The sequence below is a fragment of the Gasterosteus aculeatus genome, chromosome Y (genome assembly GCF_964276395.1).
Source record: "Gasterosteus aculeatus chromosome Y, fGasAcu3.hap1.1, whole genome shotgun sequence".
NCBI classification, from domain to species: domain Eukaryota; kingdom Metazoa; phylum Chordata; class Actinopteri; order Perciformes; family Gasterosteidae; genus Gasterosteus; species Gasterosteus aculeatus.
In genome coordinates, this window is record NC_135709.1 from 12537779 (window position 1) to 12563561 (window position 25783).

A 25783-nucleotide genomic window follows, 5' to 3' on the forward strand; every position below is an offset into this window, starting at 1 on the left:
ACACAGTTCCAGAGGGCCATAGAGGAGACGCGTTCTTTCAGTGAGAGACTTTCTCGACCCTCGAGGATTGATTTGGGTTTTGGGGCGAGCCGAACACAGGCGGGCGTGACAGATCTGATTAAAAAATAGCCAACCTCTATCCCAGTTTTTTCCCCTGGACCACGATGGGTTCAGACGTCCGCGACCTGAACTCCCTGCTGCCCCCGCTCCCGGCGTGCCCCAGCCCCGGATGCCCGGCCTTGCCCGTCAGCACGGCCCCCCAGTGGGCCCCCGTCCTGGACTTCCACACCGCCGCCTCCCCGTACTCCTCCCTGCCCACGCCGCACGCCTCCCTGACCGCCCCGCACACCTCACTGGGGCCGCACTCCTTCATCAAGCAGGAGCCCAGCTGGGCGGCCGCCGGTGACCCCCACCATCACGAAGCCGACCCCCACTGCGGCCTCAGTGCATTCACCGTCCACTTCTCCGGCCAGTTCACCGGCACCGGGGCCTGCAGGTACGGGGCTTTCGGGGCTCCGCCGCCCCCGAGTCAGCCACCGTCCGTGGCGGCACCTCACCACCACCAGCCCCCCGGGAGGATGTTCAGCACTCCGCCGTACCTGACCAACTGCATGGACACGCAGCAGGGGGGACGCAACCAGACAGGTAGGGCCCAAGGGAAGTCTGAGGCCTTTCGGCCTTTATTGGAACGAGGGCCGTGTCGATGTGGCCCCTGGTGTTGGGGTCAATTTGAAGGCCATTGCCGTGATACGGACCATGCTGCCAAATTTGTTGTTGGTCTGTTTTGGCAAGTCAGCCTCATCAGGAGCCGGGGACTCATTCGCCAATAACTTTAATTCTTTCTTCTCCAATTTGTTCTTCAGAAAGGTCCTGAGGAAAGCGGGCGTCAGATTTACAGCGTGACTCTCAGTATTGTTCACACCAGTCATCGTAAATCTAAAGGCCGTTACAGCTGATCCTCTGATAAGCTTAAGTAAACACCTTACCAATCCACATTAAAGGGCACGGGACAGCGGGGCGGGGGGTGGGCACACAGAAAGAAAGACAAGCTGATAGAGTCAGTCGAGGGAGGGCCAGCACAGAACTCCAAAAGGACTTCTGTAGGAGGTGAAAGCCAACCGTTGTTTTAAATCGCACCGTTTGGCCAATAAAAGATCATGAAGCTTTTAAAAAAAGCAGAAATGGATGTTAATTAAATATATTTTCAAGCAATGAAAAATAGACCAGCGTTTTAAAATAATGGAAATAAAGATGGCAAAATAACACATCCAAAAATAATATTTCAATTTAAATTCTATGATAATATAATACTGTACAATTAACAAAAACACAATATCCAATTTACTTGCTTAAACACGTTGGCCCTGAAATGTTCCTATGTGCGCTCCTACATGCACTGCTTAAAACGAGGTTAATCTTATAACATTAGGGAATGTTCAAATATTCAAGAGAACTGTTTTAAGAAGGAATTTAATTTCTAGAGCGGTTGGCAAATGAGGCCATAAATCTTAAAATATGTCACAAATATCGTTTTGTGCAGTTTTTGGCTTCCTTTCCTCCACAAAACTCTTAGTGTTGACGACAAAAGTTCCCTTTTCAATACTAATTGGACTTTATCTTAAATCCACTTCAACTTCTGTCAGCCATCAACCATCACCTGACGTGAATCTGAAGCACGAGGGATTCAGTCACGTCATTACAATACATTACATGTCATTTAGCTGACGCTTTTATCCAAAGCGACTTACATTACGTCACTTTACACTCGCACCTGCAACATGAAGCAATGTCCTGGTTCAAACTGGCCGAGATGTTGCCTTTGACGACCGGAGGCCTGACTTCACCCTTTCCTTCAGCACCGCATGAGTCCGTGGTGAAAACGGAGATGAAAATTGAATAATAAGTAGACTCCAACATGCTTTTGTAAACAGCAGATGCAGCTGAGACATTCACAGGAAATGAAGGTGTCTTTTAGTTTAGTGTTAACGTCCGAACAGAAGATACGCTGAGTGCTCTCAGTGTGGATGGACCGTTAATACCTTAGATAACAAAGCTCGACCATAAACACACACTCTCTTTGACTCTGAGTTGCCGTGATGATTCTTCTTTTGTTGTGCAACTTAAAAATAAACTTATTCCCAGCTCTGGATTTGATGTAAAACTCTTGTAAATGATAAGGTGAGAAAGATCGTTCTTAATGAACAGAAAACAGCTACATCAGCTGCTGAACAACAAACCACAAGCTGATTAAAGCTCAGATACAACCAAACAGTTTTGAGAGGTGATTTTTAGTTTACTGTTAATTTAAAAACATATCACACAGGAGGTATCACACAGCAGAGAATATGGACATATATTTCTACCCGGATGTTATCAAAAGGAAAAAAGAAAAGGTTATTGATGCATTGCTGAGTTCATCCTAATTTATCCGTTTGGTGTTTCTCACATTTTAGACTGTTCCACATTTGTACAGCATAGTAGTGTTTTCTAAGAAAGAGATCTCCATATTTGTAAAAAGGATCCATCAAGTATCAGTTACTGAACACATTTAATAGATGAAAAAACATAGACGCTGTTTTACAAAATAAACTCTCATTACATAGTTTTTCAAATTTTTGTTTTTGAATTGCGTTGTGATAATTGAGTTTGAGTAAATGCTTTAATATATTATCAGAGTCTGCAGCATCACATTTGCACTCCAAAGTCATCGGATTTCAATTGCGTTGAAAAGGTATTGTTAAACCGCATGTTGGGATCACAGTAAAATTTAACTACAGTTAACTACAGTTAAATTTAATCGTGTTAAATTTGGTGTTTTTTGTTTTTATTTACTTATTCTTGCTTGTTCACACAATTTCCTGTTCTTTTCTAGTGCAGGCATAATAAATATGTTGGTGCTTTCCCAACAGACGAATTAATAACAACATGCTTATCAAGCAGATAATTCGCAATAACTTTACAATCAAAGAGCCGAGCCGACCTCTAACCTGTTTTATCTGCTGCCCGCTGTGGCTGGATGAGCAGAGACAAACAGACTCACAGCGGGACGCGGGCGCCTGATAGCGGGACAGGGTCACGCAGACTGTCACTGTGTAAGGGCCCTGCAGGAGGGAATTCATTTTCATACCGGAGCTGGATATTTCTAAAAGCGTTCACATGTCGCTGTGGGCCAACAAAACACTTGTCTTGGTAATTTATTGGAGGAGGAATAATTTGTTTTAGGGATAAAACTGTTTTTACAGGTCTTCAGTAAGCTTTTACAGTAGCAAAGACATGATAACCTGCTGAAGACAATGAAATGCTCTTAAATGCAAAACCGTCCGGTCTGTAGAGCTTCACAAGAACCAGTAAAAAGATTTCTCATAAATACGGTGTCAGGACGAAAGTAACATTTTATTTCAGTTTGTGAAAAAAATTAGAAACGTTTTAGTGGTATTTCCAGACTTTAGGTTTTCCAAATTACATATTGACCTCATTGCTTGTCTCCTCAGTGTTGGACTTCAAGGCAACTATGGTATCACCTACACACACACACACACACACACACCCACACACAAACACACACACACACACACACACACACACACACACACACACACACACACACACACACACACACACACACGCGCAGAGAGGTGTCAGACAGGGGTGAGTGGAAGATAAATGGAGATGTTTAATGAGGTTTTTAGCCCACCGCCCTTCCCCCTCATCTCACCCAATGATCCACAGGGGAAAGTGAGTGCTGCATTTGAATTAATGAGGCATGTATGTGAGAGTGAGAGATAGCGATTATGTGTGTGTGTGTGTGTGTGTGTGTGTGTGTGTGTGTGTGTGTGTGTGTGTGTGTGTGTGTGTGTGTGTGTGTGTGTGCGTGTCTGTGCATGGGGGTGATTGATGGGTGTGCATTGTGCCCAGTAGGTCAGTCTATGTCCTGAGTCGGGTCTGGGTCCGGGATGTCAGCCATGTTGTGTGTGTGTGTGTGTGTGTGTGTGTGTGTGTGCCCTAGTGAGATGATACAACCAAATTAAAGAAAAGAAGTCCTTTCATCTCTCTGATCTATCTGTCACTTTTCTTTTTGCGACAAAGTTCACATACTGGCTGTAAAATAAAATTTCCAACCACGAGAAAATAGACAATCAATGATATAGGATCCAGGTAATTTAGAAACAAGTTTACCTGAGTAATTAATTTGGTTAATTAATCTCTCAAGATGGCTCAAAAAACAATAAGAATTAACTTCATAATCACTTTACTGCAATGTTTTAAACTATATTGTTGCAAATGTATTTTTAGTTTTCTGTGGAGAAGCAACCAAACTCTATTGTGACTCTTTGAACGGATCTAAATCTCCTGCTCCACTTTGTACACTGTAAAACAGCCGGGACTTCTTACTACGCATTTGTTATAATAAACAGGGAATGAGACAAACGAAAAACCAAATCATAACAAAAATAAAAAGTAACACGATAACTAACACAAATGCCATCAAAATCGTCTTGAAGTAGATTTTTTAAAATTCAGGTGGAAAGGAAAAAAACCCACCAGCACGTGTAGCTTTAGCTAAATTAAAATGTCCTTCGAGGATTGGCTGCAGTGTTAATGAGGTAATGTGTAACCCCTGATGGACTTTGGTCTGACTCTGGCTTTTGGTTCCCTTTGTCGCAGGCTACAGCGCGGTCGCATTCGATGGAGCCGGTAATTACGGTCACACTCCTACTCACCACAGCTCGCAGTTCTCCAACCATTCATTCAAGCACGAAGGCGCTTTAACCCAGCAAAGTACGATGGGTAAGTGTATTTAACTCTTCTCTCCTCTGAAATACAGTGGCAGTTAATTAGAAAAGTGTCACATATACATATATGTATGTATGTATGTATGTATGTATATATTAGTATTCTGAAGAAAGAATTGTCATAGCATCACCGTAGAGACATATGTCCCAACAATTTGGATTCTTTTAGCCCATTCTTTCGATGCATTCGTTCTATCCATTTGAATTTGTGTGTTTAAAAAAATATTAAGTGTTTATTATACGTGTTGCTAGGTTGATTCCTGAAAAAAAAAAAAAAACTTCACACTGCACACAACACTTGGCACTTTTCACTTGTCACTTTCATTTGTCATTTTCTGTTCGCTGATGCACTTTATTTATTTATTTATTTTTTTTTAAACTTTTTAACTTTAACTTTTATTCCTTTATTTTATAACTAACCCATAGCCGTATACTACTAACCCATAGCATTATATTTTATTTTATTCCTCGTGCACTGTTGTCTTGTCGTCCATTGTCGTACTGTCTGCTGTTATGCACCAACCGGCAAGTCAAATTTCTTGTGCGTCTGACATATTATGGCAATAAATGTTTCCTGAACTACCATTAAAAACATTACAACCAAACTAATTTACAATTTTATACAATTAATTTAAACAATTAATATGGGATTTATATGTGAATTCCACAAGCTCGCCACTGATGCGTCTGCTTTGCTCATTCATGATTGGACTTAGCCACTGCCTCATCTAGGGACATGGAATAGCGAAAAAAAGGCACATTTTTAAATACAAATAATTTCTATTTGAAGAAAAAAACACAAGAACACACAATAATTCACATTTAGCCTGTGATTTAGTCGCTAGCTAGCCCACACTATCTCCACAGTTAAGTGCGACGTCCGACCTAATGTGCTTCATTGCAATTTAAAGTAATACAACAGATGTCAGTCATTGTCGGCCATTTTTTTCTAAACCCAAAATGTGGCTTGGCTGCTGCATGGTGCCTTTGTACATCAGTTCTGTTTGCTATCATGTCAGATTTGAAAAATACTTGCATTTTACATCTTTACTTTTAGGAGTCACTTTTCTTCAACTAACAACAATCACCATCAGAGTCGCTCCCAATAGCAACACACTTCTATGTAAAGCCAGTGTGCGAGTGCACAGCTGCGTCTGCACGGCGGCCCCGTGGCCCTCATCTAGGGAGTGCCTTGTCCCTTGTCCTAACGTCTCCGCCGTGACCTCTGCCGTCCCCGTCCCCGTGCCGCCCCCCCCCGTCGGTCATGCCCGCAACGACTACTACACCCTCCCGTCGGACCTTCTCGACCGGTCTGCGAAATATTGTCTGACATGAAACCGGTTCGTGAGGTAAAAAAGGTTGGGGACCACCAGGCTAATCCACAACGTGTATGTGTTTACATACCTCCTGGATCCTGATTGGTGTCGCTGCTGCAGCCGCAAGGCACTGATTGGATGCACACAGACCACAATACAGCGCAGATGAAAATGATTCAGACTACGGCGTTTATATGTTCAACAATAGGAAACATAGTCTTAGCTATTTTAAAATTCCACCAAGTTTATTTCGGAATATTCTAACGGAAGAATACAAGGCGCAGGGAACTTGGAGGTGCGTAAACGCCACTTAGAGGTGGGTAAACGCTATTTAGAGGTGCGTAAACGCTATTTCCAAAATTCCAGAGGTGCGTAAACGGCGTTTACGTGCGTTTACCCTCCCCTACAGCCCTGGGTGGCGTGCGTGTTACCATGTTTGACGTGGTGTCCGTGTGTCGCAGCGGAGCAGCAGTACCCCGTACCTCCACCTGTCTACGGATGCCACACGCCATCTGACACCTGCACAGGCAGCCAGGCGCTGCTGCTGAGAAACCCTTACAACAGGTAACACGCGCACACACACCTTTCACACAGTCTGCTGAAAAAATAATATCTGATCTATTTTCATCACACACAAACAATTCTGGAATAGTTTCAGAGACCATTGTTGATTGTTCCCACGTCAACCGTTCTCAAACAGGATGTTCACCTTCAGCTCAGGTCTGTCTGCCACTAGTGTTGACGAACTGACCGAAGAGCCGGTTAAATAACCCGATTCGTGTCCCTGAACCGGGAGAATCGGGTGCCAAACGTCAATGAACCGACTCACTCCGGTTTTCAACCACTCCTTCTGTGTGTAGTAGGCTAATCTAGCTCATTAGTGCCTCCACTGGAGTGATGGTAGAATCAATCAGGAAATGGGCTACCTTGATTGCGCACGACTTAACCTAAAGAGACTCCTGTACAGATGGTGGCGGTATACTACATAGATAGTCATCTACCAAGAAACAAAAGAAGAAAAGAACCGTAACAACCGAGTTGAACCGAGTTGTTGAAGTGTTGTGGAAGCACGGTTGCGGTGTGACCGTGAGAGCGTCTCAATTACTGAATGCTGTACTAATAACGTGGAGAGCCAATCCCATGAGCCGTTGTATGTATAAGTGCATCGAATAAAACGCTGTGATATAATTTTGCTATTTAATGTTTGTGTTTACAAAACACCACTTTGCAGTAGGCTATTTTGTGCATGACAACTGTTTATAATGCAGTGCACCGTATTTAAGTCATGAGGTGACCTGTCCTGCACTATAACTGAGAAGTTAACGAACTCTTGCAGAATGAAAATTAACGGCAAGTTAGGTAGGCTAGGTTAGGTCCACCAATTCACAACTCCCATCTAGGAGTTAGGCAGAATATTTCTATGGGTTAGAAATCGTGTGTAGCCTACTCGTTAACAAATGCGGTGCACGCTATGTAAATGACCGGAAGAGACCGTGGAGACCAAGACCGTGTCAACCGCACACCGAGCTGCTGAACGAGACCGAATGTAACCGTGCACCGTCGAATCTGCCCAGTGAGCATTTTTTGGTTGAAAAGACGTTTAAAAGACGTCTATGGCCCGACGTTGAAAAGACATTGCAAAATGGTTTAAAAGTGAAAGTTGTTTTAACGTCTATTCGTAGACGTTGAAAAGACATCTATGTTTAGACCACATTTCAACGTGATTTTTTAATACGGTAATATTTCGTCTTCTCTTGTATGCTATATCATTATTTTAGAGGTTTAAAAAGAAACTACGTCCAAATTTGTAAGTTTACCACCGATATTATAAATCACGTTGAAAACGGGTCTATACGCGAACGTCTTTTCAACGTCTACGAATAGACGTTGAAACAACTTTCACTTTTAAACCATTTTGCAACGTGTTTTCAACGTCGGGCCATAGACGTCTTTTAAACGTCTTTTCAACGTTGAAATGCTCGCTGGTTGAAATGTGGTCTAAACGTAAACGTCTTTTCAACGTCTACGAATAGACGTTGAAACAACTTTCACTTTTGAACCAATTTGCAACCTCTTTTCAACGTCGGGCCACAGACGTCTTTTAAACGTTGTTTCAACGGATAAATTGCTCGCTGGAAACGTACAAGTTACATACTTAGTCACAGTTGTCATGTTAACATCCCTTAACAAGGACAAACACATTATTTTATTGATTTGTATTTATTATAAATATAACACTATACATATAACAGCACTTTTGCTAATTAAAAACAATACAGAAATAAAATATATTTTTCAGGAAAATAAATTATGGAATTAAAAGTGCAGAAACAACATTTCTGTGTTCAACAATTCTGTGTTTGTAGACCATTTTTCTGAATCATTGGAACTTCATTTTTAGATTCTGTAACAAGATGTGGCTGTGAGTCACTTGAGTTGGGATAGTATACCTGAAATCAGCTGCATCTCCCTCATCCTCACTTGAGGATTCTTTGTGTAAAGGGAGTCAGAGTGCACGGAGCAGATTCCTCTGGTCAACGTGTTTATTCAATTCAAATCATTTTATTTTGTTCAGCTTTGCAATCTGTAAACATGCAACACCCTATCCCCTAAACCCCAAAATGTAAAAAACCTTCAACCTGGAGAAACCTGAGGGGAAAACAGTAGGGAAGAAGGTGTGAACAACTTAAAAGATGTACAGTACATCCGATTCCTACAACATAAATGATTCTAATATTGTGGATTATTAAGCCAGGGGTAAGGCAGGACCAGTGCAGGGACAACCATCATCAGACGTAACCTCCATCAGATGCAACCACCACCCGCAGAAACCTGTGAGGAGGGAAAGCACAAAGGCAAAGTTGGTAATTTGGGTTTATGATGACAGTAATAAACTAATAATAATAACAGCAGCAGGTGTGTTAGAACACTCATGTATAGATGGTTTACTTATTACATTATAAACAAGATAACAATTCATCTGCAACTTATGGTATTTCTGGAGTAAAATTTTCAGGTATATTACACAGTATCATGCTTTAAGCAGCAGTAACTTACAATGTTTCGGCCTCTTGTTTACAGAGCACAACTTGTTGAATTCAGCCCTTCACCCTTGCAATGCAACTTAGCCACCATTGCTTTAAAAACGTATTTTTTTCAATGTGAAATGCAATAATATTTATGGGTACAGCAACAATCTAACGCATTAGCAACACCAAACACGCACAAAAATGTCTGGGATGTTTACTTTTGGTCCAGGTCATCATGCTGCACGCTAGCATGCTCCAAGCTAGCATGCTAACTAGCAAACTACCTGCGCTAACGCTAACTCGCTTAACAAAAAGGACCGTCTTTCCTGTATCGAGTCGGCAGCACAAGTAAAACAACCGGTTATAGTTCCAGGTGTGCTTCATCCAAACACTCCCGTACTTACAGAGCATTGGAGCCGGTAGTCGTGGTTCTATCAGCCCGTTCATGTCGCTCTGCTGCCGTAACTTCGCCTCGTGCTGCGTCCGCTCGGAGCTCTGCAGGCGTCTAAGAACTCGCGCATGCGCGTTACAGATGTGAGCGGAGTTACGTGTTTACAAGTAATGTTTGAACCTGCCCGCATTATTATGTCTTAAACGCATCTTATTAACAGCACGCAGTCCGTAGTTTCATATTTATGACGTTTTAAGCGAAATAGTAAATACGTTGAAATTACGTCTTCGCGTAGACGAAATTTCGCCGACCAGTTCATTAATTATTCTGAAAATCTTAATGTTAATATCGTCTCTCTTTCAACCTTACGTTACAACATGACACATTTATCAACAAATTAACGTTTTCTGGCACGTTGATGTTTCATCGCATTTTTAGACGGTTGAAAAGACGTTGAAATGAGGTCTTAGACGTTCAGACCTCATTTCAACCCGATTTCAACCATATTTCAACGTTGAAATTACGTCTTGTGCTCACTGGGTTAGATGTTTGTGTAAACCCAGTGAGCACAAGACGTAATTTCAACGTTGAAATATGGTTGAAATCGGGTTGAAATGAGGTCTGAACGTCTAAGACCTCATTTCAACGTCTTTTCAACCGGCTAAAAATGGGATAAAATATCAACGTGCCAGAAAACGTTAATTTGTTGACAAATGTGTCATGATGTAACGTAAGGTTGAAAGATAGACGATATTAACGTTAAGATTTTCATAATAATTAATGAACTGGTCGGCGAAATTTGGTCTACGCGAAGACGTAATTTCAACGTATTTAATATTTCACTTAAAACGTTATAAATATGAAACTACGGACTGCGTGCTGTTAATAAGATGCGTTTAAGGCATAATAATGCGGGCAGGTTCAAACATTACTTGTAAACACGTGACTCCGCTCACATCTGTAACGCGCATGCGCGAGTTCTTAGACGCCTGCAGAGCTCCGAGCGGACGAGGCGAAGTTACGGCAGCGGAGCGACATGAACGGGCTGATAGAACCACGACTACCGGCTCCACTACTCTGTAAGTACGGGAGTGTTTGGATGAAGCACACATGGAACTATAACCGGGTGTTTTACTTGTGCTGCCCACCCGATACGGGAAAGACGGCCCTTTTTGTTAAGCTAGTTAGCGTTAGCGCAGGTAGTTTGCTAGTTAGCATGCTAGCTTGCAGCATGCTAGCGTGCAGCATGATGACCTGGACCAAAAGTAAACATCCCAGAATATTTTTCGTGTGTTTGGTGTTACTAATGCGTTAGGTTGTTGCTGTACCCATAAATGTTATTGCATTTCACATTGAAAATACGTTTTTAAAGCAATGGGGGCTAAATACAGATTGCAAGGGTGAAGGGCTGAATTCAACAAGTTGTGCTCTGTAAACAAGAGGCCGAGACATTGTAAGTTACTGCTGCTTAAATCATGATACTGTGTAATATACCTGGACATGTTACTCCAGAAATACCATAAGTTGCAGATGAATTGTTATCTTGTTTATAATGTAATAAGTAAACCATCTATAAATGAGTGTTCTAACGCACCTGCTGTTATTATTATTATTAGTTTATTACTGTCATCATAAACCCAAATTACCAACTTTGCCTTTGTGCTTTCCCTCCTCACAGGTTTCTGCGGGTGGTGGTTGCATCTGATGGAGGTTACGTCTGATGATGGTTGTCCCTGCACTGGTCCTGCCTTACCCCTGTCTTAATAATCCACAATATTAGAATCATTTCTGTCGTAGGAATTGGATGTACTGTACATCTTTAAATTGTTCATACTCTACACACCTACTGCCTTGCTGTTTTCTCCTCAGGTTTCTCCTGGTTGAAGGTTTTTTACATTTTGGGGGTTTTAGGACAGGATGTTGCATGTTTACAGATTGAAAAGCTGAACAAAATAAAATGATTTGAATTGAATAAACACGTTGACCAGAGAAATCTGCAATTGAGGGGTGTTCTCTGCACTCTGACTCCCTTTACACAAAGAATCCTCAAGTGAGGATGAGGGAGATGCAGCTGATTTCAGGTATACTATCCCAACTCAAGTGACTCACAGCCACATCTTGTTACAGAATCTAAAAATGAAGTTCAAATGATTCAGAAAAATGGTCTACAAACACAGAATTGTTGTTGTTGAACACAGAAATGTTGTTTCTGCACTTTTAAATCCATAGTTAATTTCCCTGAAATATATATTTTATTTATGTATTTTTAATTAGGAAAAGTGTTATATGTATAGTGTTATATTTATAATAAATGCAAATTAATAAAATAATGTGTTTGTCCTTGTTAAGGGCTGTTAACATGACAACTGTGACTAAGTATGTAACTTGTAAGTTTCCAGCGAGCAATTGATCCGTTGAAACAACGTTTAAAAGACGTCTATGGCCCGACGTTGAAAAGACGTTGAAAAGACGTCTATGGCCCGACGTTGAAAAGACGTTGCAAATTGGTTCAAAAGTGAAAGTTGCTTCAACGTCTATTCATAGACGTTGAAAAGACGTTTACGTTTAGACCACATTTCAACCAGCGAGCATTTCAACGTTGAAAAGACGTTTAAAAGACGTCTATGGCCCGACGTTGAAAAGACGTTTAAAAGACGTCTATGGCCCGACGTTGAAAAGAGGTTGCAAAATGGTTTAAAAGTGAAAGTTGTTTCAACGTCTATTCGTAGACGTTGAAAAGACGTTCGCGTATAGACCCGTTTTCAACGTGATTTATAATATCGGTGGGAAACTTACATATGTGGACGTAGTTTCTTTTTAAACATCACAATGATATAGCACACAAGAGAAGACGAAATATTACCGTATTAAAAAATCACGTTGAAATGTGGTCTAAACATAGACGTCTTTTCAACGTCTACGAATAGACGTTGAAACAACTTTCACTTTTAAACCATTTTGCAACGTCTTTTCAACGTCGGGCATAGACGTCTTTTAAACGTCTTTTCAACCAAAAAATGCTCACTGGGAATTCATAGGCTACATTAGCTGACATCACATACAAATACACGTCATCTTGGTAGTTATGTTGAGTAGGCTAAAATGTTTGTTACGGGCTGTCATGAGACCGCACCAGCTACTGAAGGAGAACGTAACCGCAGGCTACTGCATGACTCTGTAATCACACCCAGTGAGCATTTTTTGGTTGAAAAGACGTTTAAAAGACGTCTATGGCCCGACGTTGAAAAGACGTTGCAAAATGGTTTAAAAGTGAAAGTTGTTTCAACGTCTATTCGTAGACGTTGAAAAGACGTCTATGTTTAAACCACATTTCAACGTGATTTTTTATACGGTAATATTTCGTCCTCTCTTGTGTGCTATATCATTATTTTAGATGTTTAAAAAGAAACTACGTCCACATTTGTAAGTTTACCACCGATATTATAAATCACGTTGAAAACGGGTCTATACGCGAACGTCTTTTCAACGTCTACGAATAGACGTTGAAACAACTTTCACTTTTAAACCATTTTGCAACGTGTTTTCAACGTCGGGCCATAGACGTCTTTTAAACGTCTTTTCAACGTTGAAATGCTCGCTGGTTGAAATGTGGTCTAAACGTAGACGTCTTTTCAACGTCTATGAATAGACGTTGAAACAACTTTCACTTTTGAACCAATTTGCAACGTCTTTTCAACGTCGGGCCATAGACGTCTTTTAAACGTTGTTTCAACGGATAAATTGCTCGCTGGAAACGTACAAGTTACATACTTAGTCACAGTTGTCATGTTAACAGCCCTTAACAAGGACAAACACATTATTTTATTAATTTGCATTTATTATAAATATAACACTATACATATAACACTTTTCCTAATTAAAAATACAAAAATAAAATATATATTTCAGGGAAATTAACTATGGATTTAAAAGTGCAGAAACAACATTTCTGTGTTCAACAACAACAATTCTGTGTTTGTAGACCATTTTTCTGAATCAGTTGAACTTCATTTTTAGATTCTGTAACAAGATGTGGCTGTGAGTCACTTGAGTTGGGATAGTATACCTGAAATCAGCTGCATCTCCCTCATCCTCACTTGAGGATTCTTTGTGTAAAGGGAGTCAGAGTGCAGAGAACACCCCTCAATTGCAGATTTCTCTGGTCAACGTGTTTATTCAATTCAAATCATTTTATTTTGTTCAGCTTTTCAATCTGTAAACATGCAACATCCTGTCCTAAAACCCCCAACATGTAAAAAACCTTCAACCAGGAGAAACCTGAGGAGAAAACAGCAAGGCAGTAGGTGTGTAGAGTATGAACAATTTAAAGATGTACAGTACATCCAATTCCTACGACAGAAATGATTCTAATATTGTGGATTACTAAGCCAGGGGTAAGGCAGGACCACTGCAGGGACAACCATCATCAGACGTAACATCAGATGCAACCACCACCCGCAGAAACCTGTGAGGTGGGAAAGCACAAAGGCAAAGTTGGTCATTTGGGTTTATGATGACAGTAATAAACTAGTAATAATAACAGCAGCAGGTGTGTTAGAACCCTAATTTATAGATTGTTCACTTATTACATTATCAACAAGATAACAATTCATCTGCAACTTATGGTATTTCTGGAGTAACATTTCCAGGTATATTACACAGTATCATGCTTTAAGTAGCAGTAACTTACAATGTGTCGTCCCTCTTGTTTACAGACCACAACTTGTTGAATTCAGCCCTTCACCCTTGCAATCTGTATTTAGCCCCCATTGCTTTAAAAACGTATCTCAATGTGAAATGCAATACCATTTATGGGTACAGCAACAACCTAACGCATTAGTAACACCAAACACACGAAAAATATTCTGGGATGTTTACTTTTGGTCCAGGTCATCATGCTGCACGCTAGCATGCTCCAAGCTAGCATGCTAACTAGCAAACTACCTGCGCTAACGCTAACTAGCTTAACAAAAAGGGCCGTCTTTCCCGTATCGGGTGGGCAGCACAAGTAAAACACCCGGTTATAGTTCCATGTGTGCTTCATTCAAACACTCCCGTACTTACAGAGCAGTGGAGCCGGTAGTCGTGGTTCTATCAGCCCGTTCATGTCGCTCTGCTGCCGTAACTTCGCCTCGTGCTGCGTCCGCTCGGAGCTCTGCAGGCGTCTAAGAACTCGCGCATGCGCGTTACAGATGTGAGCGGAGTTAGGTGTTTACAAGTAATGTTTGAACCTGCCCGCATTATTATGTCTTAAACGCATCTTATTAACAGCACGAAGTCCGTAGTTTCATATTTATGAAGTTTTAAGTGAAATAGTAAATACGTTGAAATTACGTCTTCGCGTAGACCAAATTTCGCCGACCAGTTCATTAATTATTATGAAAATCTTAACGTTAATATCGTCTCTCTTTCAACCTTACGTTACAACATGACACATTTGTCAACAAATTGACGTTTTCTGGCACGTTGATGTTTCATCCCATTTTTAGCCGGTTGAAAAGACGTTGAAATGAGGTCTTAGACGTTCAGACCTCATTTCAACCCGATTTCAACCATATTTCAACGTTGAAATTACGTCTTGTGCTCACTGGGCACGGTCTCTGCCTGTTTGTGATCAACCGATCCACCGATTCAGGCGTATGGGAGCGACTATATCCCCCATCGCGAACCGGTGACCGAATCTATTAACTCGGTAGGCCAACCAACGACTGTCCGGTTGAACCGACTCGCACAAAAAGATTTGAGTCTGTGTGGGTTGGTTTCATATAGACGTTATGACCATTTGCACACCGAACAAAAACTACAGTATGTCCCCAAAGCGTCTCTGGCTATAACAAATTCAGATTGATAAACTGAACATCAACATCGATTATGACGTTTTAGTCACACATTTATTTGAACTGTAAAGAAAACTGAGGCAATCCGTAAGAAACGGCCAGGTGAGGACAATACGTAATTTCAACGTTGAAATATAGTTGAAATCGGGTTGAAATGAGGTCTGAACGTCTAAGACCTCATTTCAACGTCTTTTCAACCGGCTAAAAATGGGATAAAACATCAACGTGCCAGAAAACGTCAATTTGTTGATAAATGTGTCATGTTGTAACGTAAGGTTGAAAGAGAGACGATATTAACATTAAGATTTTCATAATAATTTATGAACTGGTCGGCGAAATTTGGTCTACGCGAAGACGTAATTTCAACGTATTTAATATTTCACTTAAAACGTCATAAATATGAAACTACGGACTGCGTGCTGTTAAGAAGATGCGTTTAAGGAATAATAATGCGGGCAGGTTCAAACATTACTTGTAAACACGTAACTCCGCTCACATCTGTAACGCGCATGCGCGAGTTCTTAGACGCCTGCAGAGCTCCGAGCGGACGCAGCACGAAGCGAAGTTACGGCAGCAGAGCGACATGAACGGGCTGATAGAACCACGACTACCGGCTCCACTACTCTGTAAGTACGGGAGTGTTTGGATGAAGCACACCTGGAACTATAACTGGTTGTTTTACTTGTGCTGCCCACCCTATACGGGAAAGACGGCCCTTTTTGTTAAGCGAGTTAGCGTTAGCGCAGGTAGTTTGCTAGTTAGCTTGCTAGCTTGGAGCATGCTAGCGTGCAGCATGATGACCTGGACCAAAAGTAAACATCCCAGAATATTTTTCGTGTGTTTGGTGTTACTAATGCGTTAGGTTGTTGCTGTACCCATAAATATTATTGCATTTCACATTGAAATACGTTTTTAAAGCAATGGGGGCTAAATACAGATTGCAAGGGTGAAGGGCTGAATTCAACAAGTTGTGCTCTGTAAACAAGAGGGCCAACACATTGTAAGTTACTGCGTGCTTAAAGCATGATACTGTGTGATATACCTGGAAATGTTACTCCAGAAATACCATAAGTTGCAGATGAATTGTTATCTTGTTTATAATGTAATAAGTAAACAATCTATAAATTAGGGTCCTAACACACCTGCGGCTGTTATTATTATTAGTTTATTACTGTCATCATAAACCCAAATGACCAACTTTGCCTTTTCCTTGAAGTCTTTGTGCTTTCCCTCCTCACAGGTTTCTGTGGGTGGTGGTTGCATCTGACGGAGGTTACATCTGATGGAGGTTGTGCCTGCAGTGTTCCTGCCTTACACCTGGCTTACTACTCTCAATATTAGAATAATTTCTGTCAAAGGATTTGAAAGCACTGTACATCTTTAAGTCATTCATACTCTACACACCTACTTCTCTTGGGACAGGATGTTGCATGTTTACAGATTGCAAAGCTGAACAAAATAAAATGATTTGAATTGAATAAACATGTTGACCAGAGGAATCTGCAATTGAGGGGTATTCTGTGCACTCTTGACTCCCTTTACACAAAGAATCCTCAAGTGAGTATGAGGGAGACGCAACTGATTTCAGGTATACTATCCCAACTCCCCCGGTGAGCATTTTTATTAATTTGCATTTATTATAAATATAACACTGTACATATAACAACACTTTTCATAATTAAAACAATACAAAAATAAATTAATATTTCAGGGAAATAAACTTTGGACTAAAAGTGCAGAAAAAACATGGACAGGTTAGTTTAGAATTCTGTGTTTCTAGCCCATTTTTCTGGATCATTGAGGTCTTAGACGTTCAGACCTCATTTCAACCCGATTTCAACCATATTTCAAGGTTGAAATTACGTCTTGTGCTCACTGGGATTCTTTATGCGCTGCTGCTGTGGCGGGTACCGTTCGTCAAAGCAGATATTTGGACTTCTCATAAAAAGACAACACAGTCCACCCATGAACTGCATTCTCATTTACGTTATTCTTGGGAGACGTGATTTTCCCCCCGATTGCAGAACGATGGCTCTGATCTTCAAGCGCTCCTTTAAGCCGCCGCGGTGTTCCGCTGAGGCTGCATGAACGCCACCAGGACTCTGAGACGGAGGAAGCTAAACAGTCATTGCATTTTTTGACTCTTCTCCGACAGACAAACTGTGAAAATGAGGTCTGTTGACACACACAACAAAAAAGAGCCAAGTTCAGACACAGAGATCTAAATTAATAGATAATTCATAGAGCCGTGGCCCCCACAGCCACACCCAGCCTCAATGTTTCCTCCCTCCTCTTCCCGCACAGCAGAACCAAAAGTGCATTCTGTAAAACAATATTAACAATGTTGTTACGTAATATGAACATATTAGCAATAATTCTAGAACCACTAAAACCACTGGACTCAAAACTAGACCATGCGAAACGGCAGATATACAGAAATCTCCCTTTCAGAAACATACGCACACAGGTTTTAATAAGCCTCTTCCAAATGGAACAAACAAACACATTTGTTTGTTGTTATGTGTCTAACTGAAACATAGCACAGACAGTGTTTTCCAACAATGGCAGAAGAGAAGGAACATCTGTGTTGGGTTTCTGTGTGTGTGTGTGTGTGGGAGAGCGAGGGCGAACAAGAGCAAGATGTGGGGTGGAGACAAATTGTCCCGAAAGTCATAATTGATATCGGCTCAGCATACACACACACACACTGGCCTAGTGGGGCTGGCAAGACTCATATGAGTTGAGTCAGTTTTACTAATCTTGCAGCCTGGTACCAACAGGACTGTATTTACTCTGGAGGCCATCTGCTCGGCACGCTGGAACAACGTGAAACGAAAACGTGTTGAGGTGTTATTAATAAACACACACACAAATTTGTGCTTTTGAGTAAAATACCTCAACAACTATTGGATGGTCACCAAAACAATTTGGTAGTGAAATCTTGCCCCTAGTACAAATTTGAATACCAACCCTCTCAGTGGGACCTTTCGACTGTTGGCTTTGTACTGTTTGATTAGGAAATATTAGCATTCTAAGCTGATATAGTGAACACCGTAAACAATGTATCTGCTTAACATTCTAGCTTTGTCACTGTTGTTGTTTGTTGTTTTGTTGCCAAACTAATTTGCAGTAGCGGAATTATTGCGGCATCTATACAAAACGAGCACAAAGACTTGTAATAATGCTATTAGTGACATTTGTCTTATACGTTGTTTATTGACATACATATTTTTTAAGCAAATACATAATTCAAAATAAAGTAAAATGCGCTGGAGCGTACAACTGTACTGTTTTTTCCCCCAGGGGAGACCTATTGTCACACACTTGGGCCATTTGAAGCGGCAGCGGTAGAGAAGGAAATCAGATGCATAATTATTTGAAAATGTCATGGATCATTACTTCTAAATCAGCCTTCGATCCAACAGTGCTTCAGCAGAAGCACCGGGTCTGCTGGCTGCGTTCCCCATTCTGTACTGTAGAATAACCACAGCGTAATGAGCAGGGTACAAGCCACACACCATTGTGTTCAAGTTTTAGTAAAGTTTCAGAACTTCCAAACTCATGCAGAGTCTGCGGAACATTGGATTCATTAAAAGCACACACACACATTAACAATCAGTTGGAATTATCGCAGCGATATCAGCATCCCCTGATCACAGAGCTGAAAGCGAGAAGTATTCAGTAGAACGCTGTACTTCATGTCATTTTGACCTGCATTGCTGCAGGCCGGTCAGCATCTACAGCCAACACCCATTCGTCATGGCGAGCAGATTAATGCGTGTCTGCAGGGGACGTGTGCAGAGGACCGGTATAGCGAGCAGGAAGATTGTTTTGCATCCAGATATCAGAATATTTCTGGTCCTTCTGATCATATTGAGATGAGTGGATACCAATTAGATTTTGATAGCTTTCCAGGCCTAAAGATGTTTGTGTTTTCTTATTCATGAGTGCTGAGAAGTTCTTAAGAAAGAGGTGCATATTGGTGGCCTTGGTCTATGGCAAGGACCTCTCTCTGTAACTCTCCATACTCTCTGGGGAGGTGTGAGGGAGTAGCAAGGAGTCAGTGGGATACAGCGAGATAAAGAGGGATGGGGCGAGGAGGAGGAGATGAGGAAGAGGAAGTGTAACGTTAGGGGAGTTGAGCTTTGAGTGGAGTCAACTAGGAGTTTTTTTCTTACCAATTAAAAAAGTTAAACAGTTGTGAACTGTGGGGGAAATATATATTACATTATATTCTCACTTATACCTTAATTAATAGTTTTCCTTGTGTAAGTTGCGTTTGTTCAGCCATCATGTGCTCGGTCATGAAATTGAGCAAAGGGTTTTTGGGGAGACGGATGGGCTCAATGAACCAGGACCTAAAGATACAGGTGCTGGAAACCAGTGACAGTTTTCCTAAACTTGATGACGTAGTTTTGTTGCCAAAACCTCATTTAGTTTTTCGTAACCTAACGCTGCCCCAAAAAACAAAGTCACTTCGAGTATATATAGTAGTAAATATGGATGCTTGGTTGTATTAGCTGTGCATCACCTTGCCTGGTCATTATGATGCACCTGGCTGGAGATGAAGGTGTTCGAGTGTGTCCTGAATAAGGCATCCTAACTAGTACATGACCTGCTTTCGCAATATGGCCGATTGATTGAATGAGATAAAGGAGCATTGTGATTTAAACTGGTCTGCCACCGACGTCTCGCCTCCCGCCCGTGGAAGGTAGTGAGGGAAACAAAGAGCACCTTATGCGTTCCCATCGTGGCAGCACGGGATGCAAAACTCCTCCTCGTTTCCTCAGACAGACTGAAATAAAACACATTTCATAGACAAGAGCTTTCTGTTTCTCTGTGTGTTATCGTAAGGACATGACAGAGGCAACACTGCAGCTGTGGCCCACAGAGCCAGGTTTGTTCTGCTTTTTAGGTCAGAGGGAAATATTAAAAGATGTTTTCCTTACACGTCACTCCATGTTTCTCTGAGAGATGATGGGGAAATAATTAGTCCAATTGGTCAATCATATGGGCACCAGGGAATTTTTTATGGTTGTTAGAAGAAGTTCATTTTAAATTATTCAGTTTTTACTGCTTTGTTACTAGGGTTTTGGACTGTTAATGAAAAGATCAGCCTCACTAGTCAATAAGCAAAGATGAAAGTTGATTCATGTGCTAGATGATACACACTTCCATGACTGAACATTTCCTAATGGGAATATGGGAGGTGAACACAGCTTTGACTATTTCCAAAGGATCAATGTGATTGCAGGAAATAAATGTGATGACTGGTTTCCGTTTGCACGATATGATGATCCGCACTGGATCCTGATTTAGGGACTTGTGTGTTGTGTGTGACTCTACACAGGATTAGTCCTAAAATCCTTTAGTGCAACCAAATTTAGAGTAGAAGATTTTTTTAATTGAATAAGAACCACATGTTGATTTTTCATACTTTTAAAATGAACTGTTTTCTCTTTCTGTGGTGGCAGCCACGCGACGGGCTACGACAGCGACCCCAACACCCCCATGCTGTACAGCTGCAGCACGCAGTACCGCATACACACACACGGAGTCTTCAGGGGCCTACAGGTACGACTCCCAACAACCGAGAGAGAGAACATGATTTCTTTCAAATGTTTCTGAATCAGCGAAATGAAGGAGAGCCTGATAGTAGTGAGCCTGGTGCAATGAGCCCGGCCATGTGAAGAGGAAATATAGCAGAGGAGATTTAAAAACACACACACAAATAAATTCCTCCACGCACATACGCGTAGCACACACAGACTTTTTCTAAAAGGGAACTCCAAAGGCCAAGAGGAATCTTTTTCCACAAATCCATTAGCAGCGGAGGAATACACACACCTAAACACACACAGGCCCATGCAGACTGGATAAGGATTCAGTTTTCCTACAGGGATCAGCATGTTAATAAATCATTAGATTTTAATTATTGTCTGTCAGCAGCTCTAAAGGACAGGAGGCAGAGATTCTCCAGACCTGCTCTTAGTTCGCAGCAGGACTTTTAATGGGAGCTTTCATTCTTTTTTTGGGGGGAGGGAGGGGGGGGGTTGGAGTTGTGCTGTTTTATCATTCGTTTTATCATCATTCACTCCTGTTCATTGTTTTTTTTCCCTCTTCTGCTCATAGAAAAGGGTTGGATCCAAATAGGAAACCCGCACAGGAGGTCCGACACAGACAGAGAAGAACAAACAAGCTCTTTTGGCTTTTGGGAGTCTAATTTAGGGTCTGAGTGGACAGATCGAGTAGCAAAGTGATGCTTTGCTCTGCTTATTATTTCTACTTCATATTCCATTTAAATTAGTATGTTTTACTGTCGGCCAATCACATGGCCCCGGACGCTATAAATCAAATGCGTGCATTAGTGGATTTACAAAAGGCAGATGAGCATATGTAGAAATCAGCCATGGTGGTATTCCCGTTATTCTTCTCCCGCTGTGGAAGCACGGCCCGTTTAAAAGGCCGTGACTAACAGCTCCCTCTGGGCAGGGGGTCATTTTACTGCTAGTTTCCATCTAATGAATATATGATCATTTTATTATAATGATCCCCGTGAGCCAGACAGATCATGTGCACTTATTTACCCACGAGGCAAATTTAACTGAATTTAACTGACTGAACCAGTGAAATTACATTTCACTGGTTCAGTCACTGGTGTGGCTCTGTTCATTTTTGCCTTGAGTGATTTGGCTTTAAATTGTTCGGTGTGTTTGTGTGCAGGATGTGCGACGGGTGCCCAGCATCGCTCCGACCATAGTGCGCTCAGAGAGCAGCGAGAAGCGTCCGTTCATGTGCGCCTACCCAGGATGCAACAAGCGCTATTTCAAGCTGTCTCACCTGCAGATGCACAGTCGCAAACACACAGGTGAGGTCAAGAGGCCACAGGAGCGCGTGCTGTCACGTTCTATCTGTTATGTAACTATAATGACAGCTGTCATTGTGTGTGTCCCGGTGATGCCATCAAGGAACTAAAGGGGTCTCTTTGGTGATGTTTCCACCTTATCTGTACTACTTGCAGCTCCCTACGTTCACAAATGGTTTGCTACCTCAGCGGTGTTGTGATTCTAAAGAGGTTCCTGAGTGAGAGAGATGACTCTGTGAAAGTCGGAGTATTTTTTTCCCTTGCTTAAGCTAACAGATGCCAGCTAACACCAATAGTTTTCTAAAGGGACACTGGGGCTCGGAAACGCGCCCACTATTGTCCACGGAGGCCGCCAAGATCAACACCATACGAAAGTTGCTCTTAGTAGCTTTAAAGTAGCTGACATTTAAACCAGACTTCCTTTTGCGATCATTTTACATTTAATTGTATTTAATGGTGCCATCTGAATTTGTCTTGTCCAGGGGAGAAACCCTACCAGTGTGAGTTCACAGACTGTGGACGGAGGTTCTCTCGCTCTGACCAGCTGAAACGACACCAGAGGAGACACACAGGTTTGATCAGTTTTCCTCAGTCGGTCTCTGACGTTCCTTTTTTCTTTCAGTTCCTTGTATTGGCTCTTCCCTCCACTTGTTCTCTACCTCCAATTGCATGACTGTCGTTTTGTGGCCACAATGCAGTCTTTGAAAGCACACAGTGCATTTTGTGGACAATAGTGACCACACTGATCCCCCCCCCCCCCCCCCCCCCTCGCATCCCCCTCTGCCCCCCCCCCCCCCCTCTCCTCTCAAATACCCCACCCTCCCTCAGATGAAGTTGGTTAGAGCTGGTCTGGAATGGCTTCCCTGCAACCTCTGCTCTACTGTATTTTTCTGTGTGTGTGTGTGTGTGATGTTGAACATGTGTTTTCTGTATGCGTGTGTGTGTGTGTGTGTGTGTGTGTGTGTGTGTGAACCTGGACTTGTTTGTTTGTGTGTGTGTGCGTGCATGCATACTGTACATGTGTTTAGGAGTTAAACCCTTCCAATGCGAGACGTGTCAGAGAAAGTTCTCTCGGTCTGACCACCTTAAGACACACACCCGGACTCATACAGGTAAAACAAGTGCGTAAACATTTTTCCATTTCTTCTTCATTCATTTGATGTTTACATTACAATTGTAGTAGTTTTAGAACACAGTGTTGACACGTCAACATGTTTTTATTCTTACGTGACTGCAGCAAGTCCATTATCTGCTATGATCAGCACAATATTCTAACATTTTTTCTCATTCTCCCCCTTTTCTTTTCACTTTATTTCATTGTTATTCCATCCGGCCACCTCTCTTCACTGCCGTCCTCTCCCTTACCTCCTCCATCCTGTGCATCTCCCCCCAACTCTCTCTCTCTGGCAGGCGAGAAGCCGTTTAACTGCCGGTGGCCAAACTGCCAGAAGAAGTTTGCCCGGAGCGATGAGTTGGTGCGACACCACAACATGCACCAGAGGAACCTCACCAAGCTCCAGCTTACCATCTGAGTCTTTTGTCAGGCCGTGTCCCAGTTTCAAATTAAAACACCCCGGTTTCATCTTCTTTTACCTTCTGTCTGTGGTTATTAGTTAAACAGCTGGTGATCACCTTTGTCCTCCAGAAACCAGCCTGGGTTTTTTAATTTTTAATTTTATTTAAAAGGTAAAAAAGAATAGTTGTTGGGAAATGACATAGCACAGTCTACATAACAAGCTAAACAAGTGCAAATTGATCTCTAGACGGTGTGAGATTTAGAGGATAAGGCTGCCAATAATCCATACGTTTTGTTAACAAACCCCTTAAAGGACAGACACTACTGCTGTGCATTGACTGGAGTCACTGTGTTGATAAAGTGGAGGTTTATTGGCAAAAAAAGGCTGAACATGACTTGGCTTTTATAACAATTTAACGCAATATTTGGTTTTATGTCATGTGGGCCAATCCAATACATGGAAGCAAACAGCCCTTGTGTATCACATTGTATTTCTAGTAATTACATGACTGTTATTATAATAAGTTGTAACATCCTTATTAATTGTGTTATTATGCAGTATGCGATGATGATGTCTCATCATAGACCTTCAAACTCACCGTCTCAACAATCCCCAAAAGAACACCCCCAAAATGCTGGGACTATTTCCACTGACACTGGAGATGTTATAAAATGGGTCACAATCATATATTTTATGAGATTTGTTCTGTTTTTAAAGGCTTAAGCATTCGTTTCAGAAAATGTTCCTCAAACAGGTGTAAATAAAAGTAAAACGTTTGTATGTGGGTGTCAGTAGATGAAGATGAAGAATAGAGCCCATGTTTATTGTAGGCGACGAACAATTCTCCCAGTGCAACAGAGGACTCATTGCTCATGCTGTTTTTTGGACCACAGCCGAGGGCCACTGCATCTGGGTTTGTGGCAGTGGGAAGAGACCTTGACCTGATTTTGACCAGTGCAAGAAAAGGGCAACTTTTGTTAATTGTTATTGAGACACACGCGTCACCAGCGCTGATTGATGAGGATTGGACAATAGCGGTGCGCTTTCCTCTGCGGTTAGGGTGTCGATGAAGCATTACGTCATTCAATTTCACTCGTAGTCATTAACCGAGAAAGCTCACCTCACTTATCCTTTGAAAAACAAATGCTCATTTGAATGATATTTTAAAAACAGAAGCCAGAAAAAACTGCAAAAAAAGTGTAATTTCGCGAGAGAAAACATTGTAATGTAGAATTACATTTGTCCCCAGTTATTAGCCCTGTGTGAACAGCGACGTCAAAAGTCAGATATGCCTGTACACCTTCAAGCTTGTCTGCTGTCAATAAATCTTTATATTGAACAACTTAGGGAAGGCTAATTTATTATCATTTTGTTGTGGACAAAAACTGCTCTCACTGGAACGATTTAAAGGGAGCGAGGTCCACTCAGTCTCTCTGCTGTATCGCGTTTTCACACCCTCACAATAAAAGATAATCCTGGGTCTGATTTCAAAACATCAAAGTAAGAGAATAACCTACACTGTTTTTTATTGTCAGGTTGGCATTGAAATATATATTTGCAAACTTAAATACAAAAAAAAGAAGTATTTTTTGTTTTTGAGTAATGGCAGGATTGGATTTATTTTTTCTGTTCTGGCAGCGGTCTCAGGAGTCTCTTGTCTCTGCGGTGTGTAAATATTGCTGGACTTTGGCAGTGTTTTAGACTCTAAAATATGTCTGGTCGAACTGGCTCTGTGGCCGGGACATTATGGTCAAGATGTAAATAATACTACTTCAACGTGGGAACTGAACTCTTTCCACGGGGAAAAACATGTAACCAAACTGATGTGTCTTAGAAGTGTCTCTGGAAGGCTCCAGGGAGTGTTTGTACTTTTCATTTTTTCTGTATTTCATGTGTATCAATATTTGAGTCATCAAACAGCAAATGTCAGTGAATCATTTTGTACTGAAACGTGTGAGATGAAACATGAACATGATTATGGTTTCTCTCTGTTTAAATGTACTGTGACTCTTTTCATACAGCATCGGTTTGCCTC

At 41.6% G+C, this 25783-nt stretch overlaps 1 protein-coding gene and 3 long non-coding RNA genes across 5 annotated transcripts in view; 2 read left to right on the forward strand and 2 right to left on the reverse strand.

Moving 5' to 3' along the window:
- The window catches only part of LOC120812804 (Wilms tumor protein homolog), a 26097-nt gene extending 314 nt beyond the window's left edge, over nt 1-25783 (forward strand). The window contains exons 1-8 of one of the 2 annotated variants that reach the window (XM_040169020.2): nt 1-645; nt 4666-4788; nt 6571-6673; nt 20841-20940; nt 22090-22234; nt 22714-22803; nt 23260-23352; nt 23642-25783. The exon at nt 1-645 is cut by the window's left edge and continues 314 nt beyond it. In XM_040169020.2, the coding sequence (XP_040024954.1) occupies nt 165-645; nt 4666-4788; nt 6571-6673; nt 20841-20940; nt 22090-22234; nt 22714-22803; nt 23260-23352; nt 23642-23763 (1257 nt within the window). In that variant the 5' untranslated portion in view covers nt 1-164 and the 3' untranslated portion in view covers nt 23764-25783. The remainder of the gene's footprint in view (nt 646-4665; nt 4789-6570; nt 6674-20840; nt 20941-22089; nt 22235-22713; nt 22804-23259; nt 23353-23641) is intronic. The other variant, XM_078097766.1, reaches the window with a different exon arrangement.
- Nucleotides 8641-9645, reverse strand: LOC144391178 (uncharacterized). The gene is made up of 2 exons (XR_013455063.1): nt 9543-9645; nt 8641-8941 (listed from the first exon to the last, which is right to left on the reverse strand). It is a non-coding gene; the product is annotated as an uncharacterized LOC144391178 (long non-coding RNA).
- On the forward strand, nt 10486-11856 carry LOC144391181 (uncharacterized). The gene is made up of 2 exons (XR_013455065.1): nt 10486-10608; nt 11208-11856. It is a non-coding gene; the product is annotated as an uncharacterized LOC144391181 (long non-coding RNA).
- LOC144391183 (uncharacterized) lies at nt 13319-14696 on the reverse strand. Its single transcript, XR_013455067.1, has 2 exons — nt 14594-14696; nt 13319-13994 (listed from the first exon to the last, which is right to left on the reverse strand). It is a non-coding gene; the product is annotated as an uncharacterized LOC144391183 (long non-coding RNA).